General features: G+C 41.6%; 1 protein-coding gene across 1 annotated transcript in view; it reads right to left on the bottom strand.

Moving 5' to 3' along the window:
• Positions 1 to 13,411, bottom strand: part of LOC124711819 (odorant-binding protein 59a) — a 195,121-nt gene that overhangs the window by 141,870 nt on the left and 39,840 nt on the right. Inside the window, exon 2 of the mRNA XM_047242046.1 lies at positions 5,623 to 5,848. Coding sequence (XP_047098002.1) covers positions 5,623 to 5,848 — 226 coding nt within the window. The remainder of the gene's footprint in view (positions 1 to 5,622; positions 5,849 to 13,411) is intronic.

The raw sequence follows: 13,411 nt of genomic DNA, 5'->3' as shown, positions 1-13,411 counted from the left end.
CTATACTGACTGAAGACACTGGCCATGACAGCTGTTCTGCACCTTGACTGGGGTGAGGGGTTGTTTAATGAGGAGTGGGCAAGGACAGAAAGGCAGCAGAGGGCAAGAGGAAGGGCTGGAGAAGGGTGGGTGATGGCTCCCAGGAAGGCAGCAGGTATAGGGGGATAGGAATGCAGGAGGGTGAGGCTGCATGCATGTGGGACAAGTATGCAACACAGACACCAGAACCAGTCAGTTTGTGCAGTGCGCGATGACAATGACATGGAGGAGTGGGGTTGTCGGAACAGAGGGAGGAGAGACTGCAGGAATGAGTGTGTGTGCAGATGAGTGAAATTAGGGTCCTGGGGCAGAGTGGAGGTGGATGTGGGACAGGGGCAAAGAGTAATTGATACCAGATGGGTAAATGAATGAAGGATGATCTAGTGTTTGGAGGATGTATCTAGGGGGAACAGGTTCTGAAGCAGACATTGAAATTTAGTGAGTTGTAATCACAGTGTGTTCTGCCACTGGGTAGTCATCTCTGCTCTGGGCCACAGATTGGCAGTGGCTATGCATTACATCCTGGTCAGGCAGAGATTGCAAAATCAGATACTGGACTCTAAGGTGTATGAAGGAGCAAATATAGACTCAGATCATAATTTAGCAAGATGAGGAGTATGCTGAGATTGAAGATACTAGACAGGAAGAATCAATTCACAAAGAAGAGGGATACCAAAGAACTAAGAAATGAAGAGGTACACTTGGAGTTCTCTGAGGCTATAGATACAATGGTGATGAAAAACTCAGTAGATAGTTCAGTTGAAGAGGAATGGACATCTCTAAAAAGGGCAGTCACAGAAGCTGGAAAGAAAAACATAGGTACAAAGCAGGTAACTGCAAAGAAATCACTTGTAACAGGTGAAACCCTGAGTTCACTTTTGAAAACAGTGAGTACAAAAATGTTAAGGAAAATTCAGGAATACAGATATACAAGTCACTTAGGAATGAAATAAATAGAAAGTGCAGGGAAACTAAGGAGAAAGAACTACCTGAAAAATCTGTAGAGATAAAAAAAGAAATGGTGGTCAAAAGGATTGAGTCAACATATAGATAAGTCAAAACAACTTTCAGTGAAATTAGAAGCAAGGGTGGTAATATCAAGGGTGTAATGAGAAGTCCATTGTTAAATCTGGAGGAGAGAGTGTGTAAGTAGAAAGTGTACATTGAAGGCCTCAATGTGAGGAAGGACTTGTCTGTTGACATGATAGATGAAGGAACAGGAGTCAATATAGAACAGATAGGGGATCCAGTATTAGAATCAGGATTTAAAAGAGCTTTGGAAGACTTAAGATTGAGTAATGCATAAGAGATAGATAACATTCCATCAGAATTTCTAAAATCATGGTGGGAAGTGTGTAAAGGGACACCCTCCTCTAACATCATCTTTCTTCAACATAAGTTATCGATACCAAAAATATATTTTATCTTTTAAACAGGTTAATATTATCTCAGTCGTTTCATTAAAAGAATTTCATATCATTTTGTATATGATGTATTATATTTCAGGCTAAAATGTATAAAAGAAATTATTTTATTTTCCTTGTCACAATCAATATGTACTATCTGTATAAGTAGCATTAAAATTACTCTTCTTTTAGAAACATTTGAAATTACAAAATATCTGGCACACTTAAAATTCCTGTTATTAATTGCAGGATCTGACACTAATTATTAAATTTATTTGTGGATCTGTTTATAAAATAATAATAGAAATTAATAAAATTCATTTGTCAACAAAATTTGAAGTTCTTCGGAATACTGTTAATACTGAAGAATGGAGTAGTAGTGGGCATGCCTCTGATGTGATCGGATGTGTTTTTAATTTTGGCAATAACAATATAATTTTTGGTAATGATGTGGAAGTGGCAAAGAGAGTGTGGGATAGAAAAACGTGAAAAAATAAAAACAAGATAAAAAACAGGCAATTCTTTGGTAGTTATTACACCAATTGGAACCATGAAAAACTATAAAGGCAAAAATTTCAGCCTTAAGAATCAGCCCCTAGATGTGAAGAACTGGAGCCAACTATAAGAAAAGAAGATAAGTAAAAAAGTTTATTGTAAATCTTACTCCTCTTGAAGCTTATTAAAAGAAGTGAGTGACTATCAACAAATGATGTGAGTGAGGGTAAGATTCCAAGCGGCAGGCAAAATGACTAATCACGTTGGTGTGTAGGTTGAGTTTAATGATATACTATCTCACTTTTGGAAAAATGTCAACCACACAATTCCAAAGATTGCAAGAGCCAAAAGTGTGAGAATTATTGTACAATCAGATTAACAACTCATGCATCTAAGTTACTGACAAGAATAATATGCAGCAGAATATAAAAGAAAATTGACAATGTGTTAGATGACAAACAGTTTGGCTTTAGGAAAGGTAAAGACACCAGAAAGGCAATTCTGACATTTCAGCTGATAATGGAAGCAAAACTAAAGAAAAACAAGACATGTTCATAGGACATGTCAACTTACAAAAAAGCATTTGACAAAGTCAAATAGTGCCAGATGTGAGAAATTCCGAGAAAAGTAGGGGTAAGTTACAGGAAAGACAAATAATGTGCAATATGTACAAACACCAAGTGGGAGCAATAAGACTGGAAGACCAAGAGCAAAATGCTCAAATGAAAGGATGTAAGGCAGGATGTAGTCTTTCACCATACTGTTCAATCTATACATTAAAAAAGCAATTATGGGAATAAAAGAAAGGTACAGGAGTAGAATTAAAATTCAAGGTGAAAGAATATCAATGATAAGATTTACTGGTGACATTGCTATCCTCAGTGAGAAAGAAAATGTAGCACAGGACATGTTGAATGGAATGAAAATTCTAAGGAGTACTGAATACAGACTGAGAGTAAATCAAAGAAAGACAAAAGTGTTGAGAAGTAGCTAAAATCAGAACAGCAAGTAACTTTGAGTAATGACTGGTGATCATGAAGCAGATGAATTTAAGGAATTCTGTTACCTAGGAAAAAAAAAAACAACGACAACCATGACAGATGGAGCATGAAGGACATAGAAAGCAGATTAGCACTGGCAAAGAGAAGTCTTCTATCATCAAATATAGGTCTTAATCTGAGGAAGAAATTTCTAAGAATATACATTTGGAGCACAACATTGGGTGACAGCGAAACATGGACTGTGGGAAAACTGCAACAGAAGGGAACTGAAGCATTTCAGATGTGGTGCTACAAAAGAATGTTGAAAATTAGGTGGAGTGATAAGGTAAGAAATGAGAAGGTTCCCCACAGAGTCAGTGAGGAAAGGAATATGTGGTAAACATTAACAAGAAGAAGAGCTGGGATGACAGGACATATTGTAAAACATCACAAAATAACTTCCACAATACTTAGAGAAGCTGTAGAGGGTAAAAAATTGCAGAGGAAGACAGAAACTCGAATACATCCAGCAAAAAATTGAGGAAGTTAAGTTGCAAGTGCTATTCTGAGATGGAAAGGTTGGCACAGGAGAAAAATTTGTGGTGGGCTGCATCAAATCAGTCAAAAAAAAGACTGAGGGGAAAGGGGGGGGGGGGACAAAGCATTTATGTTGACAACTGGGCTTATCCTATTAAAGGCAGAGCAACCTGTGAAAGCAGTCATGTCACGTAACAGCTCTTCTGCAATTTCTAAACAGCATTTTACATGAGTGTGACCATCAGTCAGCAGTCCACCTGAATGAATGACCACTGTCAAACTGTGGCTCTGAGGTGAATTGAAAGCCAATTTGCAGGACATACTGCTGGTATGATTTCAATGGCTGCTTCACAACCTCTTCCATCTGGATCTTTTCCCCACAGTCAGTTTCTCTGAACTATGAAGATGAAAGTTGTCCTTAGAACACATCCTTCATTCTATAATCCATCTGTCCTAATTCAGCTAGTTCATTCCCCTCATTTATCTCCTCTCAGCACCAGCACTCCAGTTTCACTCATTCTGTGCCCACACTGTCTTCCTTCCAGTCTCCCATGTATCTGTTATATCACTACCTTCCAGTCCACCCCTTCCCCCCCCCCCCCGCCCCCTAATCCCACACTCATGTCATTGTCATCATGTGTTGCATGAGCTCACCAGTGGCAGTGTCCATGTCGCATTTTTATCATGTGCACATGCTACCTTCTATCCAAACATAGCCATCTCTTTCCTGATTCCCCCCAGTGACCTTTCTCCCCTCATACTATGCCAGACACAACCCTGCATCCCAGTCAAGGTACAAAACTGCAGTCCTGACACACAGTGCATTCAGCTGGTTCAACATAGCCATGCAGGAGTATGCATTTGTGTGCACATCGTGTGTGTGTGTGTGTGTGTGTGTGTGTGTGTGTGTGTGTGTGTACTTTACCTGCCCCTGCAACACATCCTACATTCCTGTAACCCTTCTAGCCTCAACCTTCATTAGTCACTGTCCTCACCCATCCAAATCCTTTCCTGTTCCCATCCAGCACTACACAGCCATCATATCACCACCACACCCAGTCTTTTTATTCCTCTCCTTTTCACTCTCCTCCTCCCCACCTCTACCCTGCCCTCTGCCTAACCTGCAGCATTTCACTGTCCATCACCCCCACCAAACTATCTCTCCCCCTCCCCATCCCAGCCTCCTCCTTATCCCCACCCAGTTGCCACTCCCATCATGCACTGGTGCTGGTGCTTGCAGTGTGGTTCTCAGTTGCCTGAGACTACAGTCATGTGTATGAGTTGTATTTGTGTGAATGTGTGTGTCTATTGTTTGATGAAGGACCATGGCTGAAAGCTTTAATTGTGGGAGTCTTGGAGTCTTTTTGTTGTGCATATCTGCGACTCAGCATCTCCACTATATGCTAAGTGGCACAGAGAGAGATAGAGACATACAACAAATTTTTGCAAGCATCTCTGGCTTGTGGAGGTGGTGAGCCAATATTGCTGTCACTATCATGGTGCTGCTGGACCCAGATTGCCAAAATAGTACTTTAAACATTTAGTGCACTTTAGTCACAATGCAATTAAAACCTGTACCATGTATAACGGTTACCTCTTAAACAGTAAAGAAGGTTCCACTAAAAGAACCTGCAGAATTTTCCAGTTCTGTCTTTGCTGATGACATCTACTGGCTGTTCCATAACTGTATGATTAACTAGCAGTATATCATTTTGAATGGTGAATTATATAAGAAAATGTGGCAATGAAAGGTCATTTCCCCTGGTGGTTTCAAAAGATGAACTTGTACACTTTTTGATTCACGCAATATTATGTGTCTGATTTTCTTATTGTGTAGTTAAACCACTTGTGTTAAATGTAATTTATCCTCTATCTACTTGCTTTAAGATACTAATGTTAATAACTGTGTGGATTTTCTCATTGCATTGTTGAACCACTTTGTTAGATATAGTTTACTTTACATCCACTTACTCTAAGATACTAATGCTGATCGCTGTGTGTGGCACATACACAACATTATTGTTCTTCTCACACTTTTAAGGTAGCATTTTTATTATATACAAGTGAAGATTAGTACTGAATGTATATTTTTTGTATGTTGGTGATAAAGTTAGTGACAGAATATATTTTGTGTAATATAAATCATTTATGAGAAGTTCATTTACCTTCATTTTCACTATTATAACCAGGGAAGGTCTGCCCCATACCACCACTGCTCCAGTTGTCATTGGTGTTTCCAAAATTATTTTTGTGATAATTGTTTCCATTCCTTCTATTTTCTCTGTCACTTCTGTTAAGCTCAGATCCTGACGTATTCTTTATACATATGGCAGCAACCTCTTGAAATTCATCTGGGTTTTGTGAATCTTCATCAGTATGACATTTTAGCCCCTTGATGATAGAACAAAAGAAATGTTATTACCAAATTACATTTTAGAATATTCACTAAAAGGTTTGCATTAAAGTTAATATAGTACTTTTTTATTTATACTTCTTTTTGAGTGTAGTCATATGTCATATTGTAACAATATTGATACAATGGCATATTGTTATATGTCATATTTCCACATATAAAAGGCAATGTCCTGACTGACTGACTGACTGATTTATTGCCTAGTCTAAACTGCTAACAACAGAAACTTGAAATTTGGAGAAGGTGTGGATGTTATACTTTAGGTGTCATTTAAGAAGGATTTTTTTGAAATTCCAACCCTAAGGAGGAGAAATAGGGAATGAAGGTTTTTTTTTTTTTTTTTTTTTTTTTTTTTTTACATGTCTATATTAAGGCAGTATCAAAGCTAGATCTATGAAAATTGGTATTTGGTTTCCCTGTCTAAAATAAAGAACTATGTGTTTCAGCATTTTTGGAAATTTAACCCTACAGGTGTAAAATACGGGTGAAATCTTTTTTTAAAATAGATCATTATTACAGAACTTCTAAATACACTCCTGGAAATGGAAAAAAGAACACATTGACACCGGTGTGTCAGACCCACCATACTTGCTCCGGACACTGCGAGAGGGCTGTACAAGCAATGATCACACGCACGGCACAGCGGACACACCAGGAACCGCGGTGTTGGTCGTCGAATGGCGCTAGCTGCGCAGCATTTGTGCACCGCCCGCCGCAGTGTCAGCCAGTTTGCCGTGGCATACGGAGCTCCATCGCAGTCTTTAACACTGGTAGCATGCCGCGACAGCGTGGACGTGAACCGTATGTGCAGTTGACGGACTTTGAGCGAGGGCGTATAGTGGGCATGCGGGAGGCCGGGTGGACGTACCACCGAATTGCTCAACACGTGGGGCGTGAGGTCTCCACAGTACATCGATGTTGTCGCCAGTGGTCGGCGGAAGGTGCACGTGCCCATCGACCTGGGACCGGACCGCAGCGACGCACGGATGCACGCCAAGACCGTAGGATCCTACGCAGTGCCGTATGGGACCGCACCGCCACTTCCCAGCAAATTAGGGACACTGTTGCTCCTGGGGTATCGGCGAGGACCATTCGCAACCGTCTCCATGAAGCTGGGCTACGGTCCCGCACACCGTTAGGCCGTCTTCCGCTCACGCCCCAACATCGTGCAGCCCGCCTCCAGTGGTGTCGCGACAGGCGTGAATGGAGGGACGAATGGAGACGTGTCGTATTCAGCGATGAGAGTCGCTTCTTCCTTGGTGCCAATGATGGTCGTATGCGTGTTTGGCACCGTGCAGGTGGGCGCCACAATCAGGACTGCATACGACCGAGGCACACAGGGCCAACACCCGGCATCATGGTGTGGGGAGCGATCTCCTTCACTGGCCGTACACCACTGGTGATCGTCGAGGGGACACTGAATAATGCACGGTACATCCAAACCGTCATCGAACCCATCGTTCTACCATTCCTAGACCGGCAAGGGAACATGCTGTTCCAACAGGACAATGCACGTCCGCATGTATCCCGTGCCACCCAACGTGCTCTAGAAGGTGTAAGTCAACTACCCTGGCCAGCAAGATCTCCGGATCTGTCCCCCATTGACCATGTTTGGGACTGGATGAAGCGTCGTCTCACGCGGTCTGCACGTCCAGCACGAACGCTGGTCCAACTGAGGCGCCAGGTGGAAATGACATGGCAAGCCGTTCCACACGACTACGTCCAGCATCTCTACGATCGTCTCCATGGGAGAATAGCAGCCTGCATTGCTGCGAAAGGTGGATATACACTGTACTAGTGCCGACATTGTGCATGGTCTGTTGCCTGTGTCTATGTGCCTGTGGTTCTGTCAGTGTGATCATGTGATGTATCTGACCCCAGGAATGTGTCAATAAAGTTTCCCCTTCCTGGGACACTGAATTCACGGTGTTCTTATTTCAATTTCCAGGAGTGTAATTTTAAGGGTACATCTGTGAACATTGGTATTTGACTTCTCAGTTACAAATAAAAACATACATGTTTCAGTGTTTTGGAAATTGAACCTCTAAGTGGGTGGAATAAGAGGTGAGATTTTTTTATGAAAATATTTTATTATGAAAGCATTTTTACAGCTAAATCTACTAAAATTTAAAATTGGCTTCTCAGTTAGAAATAAAAAGAATATCTATTTCACTGTCTTTGGAAATTCAACCCCTATGCGAGTGAAACTTGGGATGAAAGTTTATGTGGAAATATTTCATTATATGAGCATTTTTGAAGCTAAACTTTTGAAAACTGGTGTTTTGCTTCTCAGTTGAAAAAATATGTTTTTCACTGTTTTTGGAAATTTAGCCCTTAAAGGGGTGAAATAGGGTGATACTGATTTGCTGATGGCCAAGTGGTTCTAGGCACTACAGTCTGGAACCAATGGCTCTTCCAATATTGAACAATATTAAATAATTTTCATGACTAATGATGGAAGCTGAAGAAATGACTTAAAATGATAAAAATGAAACTCTAATGTCTTGAGGAAAATTTAATTATAAGTTAAATAATGTTGTATAGTGTCCTGCTTGATCTTTATTGTTACAGTAGCACCTGAAGGTGGGATTAGTGTCCTGAGATCCAGCTAGCATACATGTCTTTATCCAGATATAGGACCTTTGAAATTACAGCTGCAGTGGATTGTATTCACTGTGAACAATTATATGGGAATTAGAAGGATGTATAATATGATCTACATACTGGTACATAAGAAAAAATAAATGTGTGAGGTACCGGGCGAGTTGTGGGGCACTGAAAATATTCTAATTTCAGAGTTGCCGTGGCTGCGCTGGGGCCTCTCAGCAGGTCACAACCTAGCAGCAACCACGTGCTGCCAAACGTTAGCTTAGCAAGAGGGATAGTGCCAGAGCACGGTCCAGCTGTGTAGCTGGGAATTCCACGGTGACACTGAGTCGATGAAGGAGACATGCCAGGAATGCCAAAGATGGCGAACTCTGTGAAACATTAATGGCAGACACTTCACATTTCATATAGAAATTAATAGAAGCCAGATGAATCATGATACCTCAAAAAAAAGCATGTATATTACCATTATTTGCACAATGATTCCGATGGTGTAATCAGATTTTCAATATCTTTATTAGTTTAAAGTTTAGTATCTGACGATAAATTGTACAAGTAACACCCAGCAACCAATTTCCAAAATCTAAATGGCTTAACCGATTTTGTCAGTCAACATGTCTTTAGAAAGGTGTTAGTGCAGACCTAAATTGGTATGAATTACAGGCATGTAACTCGAATAGTACATGAGTTATTGGAGGTCAAAGTGGCCGATTACTATTGGTCACACCAGGCCATAAGTACTCCACAGTTACATGAAAAAACAGTAGCAGAACGCTTATAAATATATTTATTCATCTATGTCTTTGTTTATACGGATATATACTATTCATGAAGAAATTGGTTACATATTTACTGTGTTTTAGAAAGCACAGAGACATTAGGATACTGGCCAACCTTCTGTTCTACCCCTTTGATATATGTTTATTTAATTTGTTTATGTATTTAATAATGTGAGTTAGAGCGTGTTTATGGTCCAGCCATAGGTATATTTATTTAATTTCAAGTTATTTAAATGTAAATCCAGTATTTTGAATGTGTTTCAAAATGTTTGTGAGTGTGCGTTGGCTTGGAGCCATGACGGAAGCCCTATCGCCAATCACAGCGCTTGTTACTAAGGGAGGCGACTACTAAAGTGAATGGAGGGGGAGTCTGAAGGGTGCAGCATGAGAGGACACAGAAAAAGTATGGCACAGGACATGGGAATTGCTGCACATGACAGCACGATGGACGCACGGTCACAAAAGAGACTTGGAGTGTGGAGCAGTTTGCACATGGTCGCGGGTGACAGAAATACTTTGCGAGTGCTAACTTGGGAGAGTTCCGTGGTTTCTACAGTGAAGACATAGTATGCATTTAGAAGTAAATATCTTGTGAGCTATGCTGTCATTCAGAACTAATTATGTGCAGTAGGAATCTATTGTTTCCCTGTTATTCAACTTCTATTTTATTTAACTGCTGAACCATCAACACCAATAAGTGTTTTGTAGAAATATACCACATTCGCAAAAGTATTTCTACTATTGTACTCATCATTTAAAGTCATTAAGATAGTACCTGCAGATTTTATTTAACTGCAATCTTTCATTTATAAATTTCTAGGTTACGTTCGCAATTGCCTGGTGATAGGAACCTTCAACCGTTTGATTCATGTGTATATTCATATTGTATACGAATATAATAGAGGGAAACATTCCAAGCGTGAAAAATATATTTAAAAACAAAGATGATGTGACTTACCATACGAAAGCGCTGGCAGGTCGATAGAAACACAAACAAACACATACATGCACACAAAATTCTGGCTTTCGCAACCAATGGTTGCTTCGTCAGGAAAGAGGGAAGGAGAGGGAAAGACGAAAGGATGTGGGTTTTAAGGGAGAGGGTAAGGAGTCATTCCAATCCCGGGAGTGGAAAGACTTACCTTAGGGGGAAAAAAGGACAGGTACTCACACATATCCATCGGCACATACACAGACACAAGCAGACATGTCTCTGGTGCACCGTCATGTGTACTGGCCTGGCATTGACTCTGAAATTGCACACATGGTCGCTGTCTGCAGTCCTTGTCCATCACAGGCCGCCGCCCCAAAGTCATCTTTGTCACCGTGGCCTTTGCCTGAGAAGCCCTGGGAGCATATTCATGCTGACTTCGCAGGACCTTTTGTAGGTACTTATTGGCTTCTCGTTATTGACGCCTACTCTAACTTTCCTTTCATTGTCCGTTGCACGTCGCCTACCACTGCGGCAACCACCAATGCTCTAGCTCGCATTTTCTCCTTGGAAGGCCTTCCCTCTAATCTTGTTACTGATAATGGTCTGCAATTTGCCTCCTCCGATTTTGCAGATTTTTGTGCCCGTCACGGCGTCATGCATGTCACGACCCCTCCATTCCATCCACAGTCAAACGATGAGGAGAAAACCTCACTCTTCTGGCGGATTTTCTTGATGATCCTCCTCTACTTCCCGAGGATCAGCTTCCGGAGTTGGTACGACAGGTTCGACAGCATATCAACAAGTTACGTTTTCCGCAACCTCGATCGCATGCTACCCCTCTGGTTTTCATTCACCCACACCTGAGTTCTTGTAACTATGTGATGCTTAGAGAAGATACCGTGTGTCCACCCCTTGCTCCACCCTACACTGGCCCATACCAGGTCCTGTCACACTCTGAAAATACTTACATGATCCTCTTTAAGAACAAACCGTCTGTCGTGACCATTGAGCACTTGAAAGCAGCATGGATCCTTAACGACATCGACATTCACGATAATGAATTTGTTTTGCAGGAAACTTCAGAGGCCTGTCCTCTCCCTTCTCCACAAGCTAATCAAACACTCTCTGCAAGTCAAGGCCCTCCCTCTTCTATACTTCACACCTCCAAGTGCCAGCAGTAATGAACTAGTGTTTCAAGTGCACTTGAGTGACTATGATGTGGACTCTATAAAAATACAACTTGTGGACACTTTTCTTTTTTTCTTTGAATTTCAAAACAATTCTGTGCCATCTGACCAGGAAGACATTAAGCTATTACAGTGCTTCAGTGTGGCTCCTGGTACTTCACAAAATGACATTTCAGCCTATGTAGACTCCAATGATGTTTTATTTATAAGAGTAACCCCCCCTTCTCCTTCATCTTCCCCGAATCCTCCTACCCCTATTGCTATCACCCGTGCTGGCCGCACCGTTGGCCACCTCTCAGACTTCAAGATTGCATCATGTCTTAAATGTTTACCTTCCCTTTACCACTTACTCCTCATCACTCCTATGCACTCCGCACTCCTTAGGGGGGGGGGGGGGCTCTGTGGCAGAACTGCCAGAAAATATTAATATCTTTGCTTTTTTGTACTTTGCTTTACTTACTTTGGTTTTTGGCTAGCTGGTGTGAGACATTCATCATGACTGTTACCGTGATTGTTGGAAACTATTTCTTTGTGTTTTGATTTATCTTGTACCAATAAAAATATTACATACTGAAAGTAAATGGTGTTTTCTGTGTTATAAGTATAACACTTGCCATTCTGTTGACCTCCGACACGCAATATACGTCCGATTCGACAATGTGGCCGTTTACTTCGACATCTCCTCATCGCTCACCTTCCGCTCCTTTCGGACTACAACATGATACTAATGGTGCCTCTACACTGCCTTTCCACGGGTTCCTACGCACAACGCCACCAACAACTGGGATAAAATTGGAAGATAAGTGCAACACCGTGGAGTTTTCTCCGTCATCAACAATGCCGTTGTGGACTCTTTCAACATCGTCAGTGATGTTACCTGCTATGAAATCTTTTTCTATATTTGTCTATAACAAACCAATCATGAGTGCTGTGCCTAAATTTGTGACTCACAGTGCATCGTATGTACAACCTCCTGTGACATGTAGTGTGCAACAGTGCCCAAACACTATGAACCTCACAGACTTTTCGAGCCCACAGATCACTTGGAGCTCTCATAAATCAGTTTTGGACACATTCTCTCCCCACCGAGTACAAGACTCACTACAAAAACAGATGCGTACAAATTTCAGTGACAACAATTACTGGTTGGACAGTCATCCTGCCTCGATTGTTTCCGCAGCCCCGGCTGCGCCTGCCGCGCCTCCCGCACCTACCATGTTTAAACCAGCCACCGTGAACGCCGCGAGTGACAGCTTCATAAACACTCCACCACTCCCATCCACTGTGCTATCAAATCTGTTACATCCACAACACACGAGTGAGAAAATTCCTAAATTACCAAGGTTCACGATGTACAATCCGCATACGTGGTTTATTTTGGCAGAGACTATATTCACCGCCCTAAACATTGATTCAGACAGTGCTAAATTTATTGCGCTTACTAATGCCCTAGAGGACCACGCTGAGTGGGTACAGGACTTAGTGCCGTCGGCGGCCCCTGTAAATCGTTACGCACAGGCAAAACAACAGATCTGCGAATGTCTAGCTAAGACTATGCAAGAGTCTGTTTTATACATACTGCAAGATGTACATCTCAAAGACTTGACTCCTTCACAACTGTGGCGGCGTATCAGAGCAGTCTTCAATAGCAAAACTATGCCAGATGAAGGTTTACTTTCTTTCTGGGCTGCAAAGCTGTCGTAGTGAACTTAGTTATGCAATGCATACTTAGTTATGCATATTTAAATATGTCTGCTTGTGTCTGTATGTGTGGATGGATATGTGTGTGTGTGCGAGTGTATACCTGTCCTTTTTTCCCCCTAAGGTAAGTCTTTCCGCTCCTGGGATTGGAATGACTCCTTACCCTCACCCTCAAAACCCAAAACATACACACAAAATTCTAGCTTTCGCAACCAATGGTTGCCTCGTCAGGAAAGAGGGAAGGAGAAGGAAAGACAAAAGGATATGGGTTTTAAGGGAGAGGGTAAGGAGTTATTCCAATCCCGGGAGCGGAAAGACTTACCTTAGGGGGAA

The sequence above is a fragment of the Schistocerca piceifrons genome, chromosome 8, assembly GCF_021461385.2.
Source record: "Schistocerca piceifrons isolate TAMUIC-IGC-003096 chromosome 8, iqSchPice1.1, whole genome shotgun sequence".
NCBI classification, from domain to species: domain Eukaryota; kingdom Metazoa; phylum Arthropoda; class Insecta; order Orthoptera; family Acrididae; genus Schistocerca; species Schistocerca piceifrons.
Note: the sequence above shows the minus strand (reverse complement) of the source record. Positions and strands in the feature narration are given on the sequence as shown.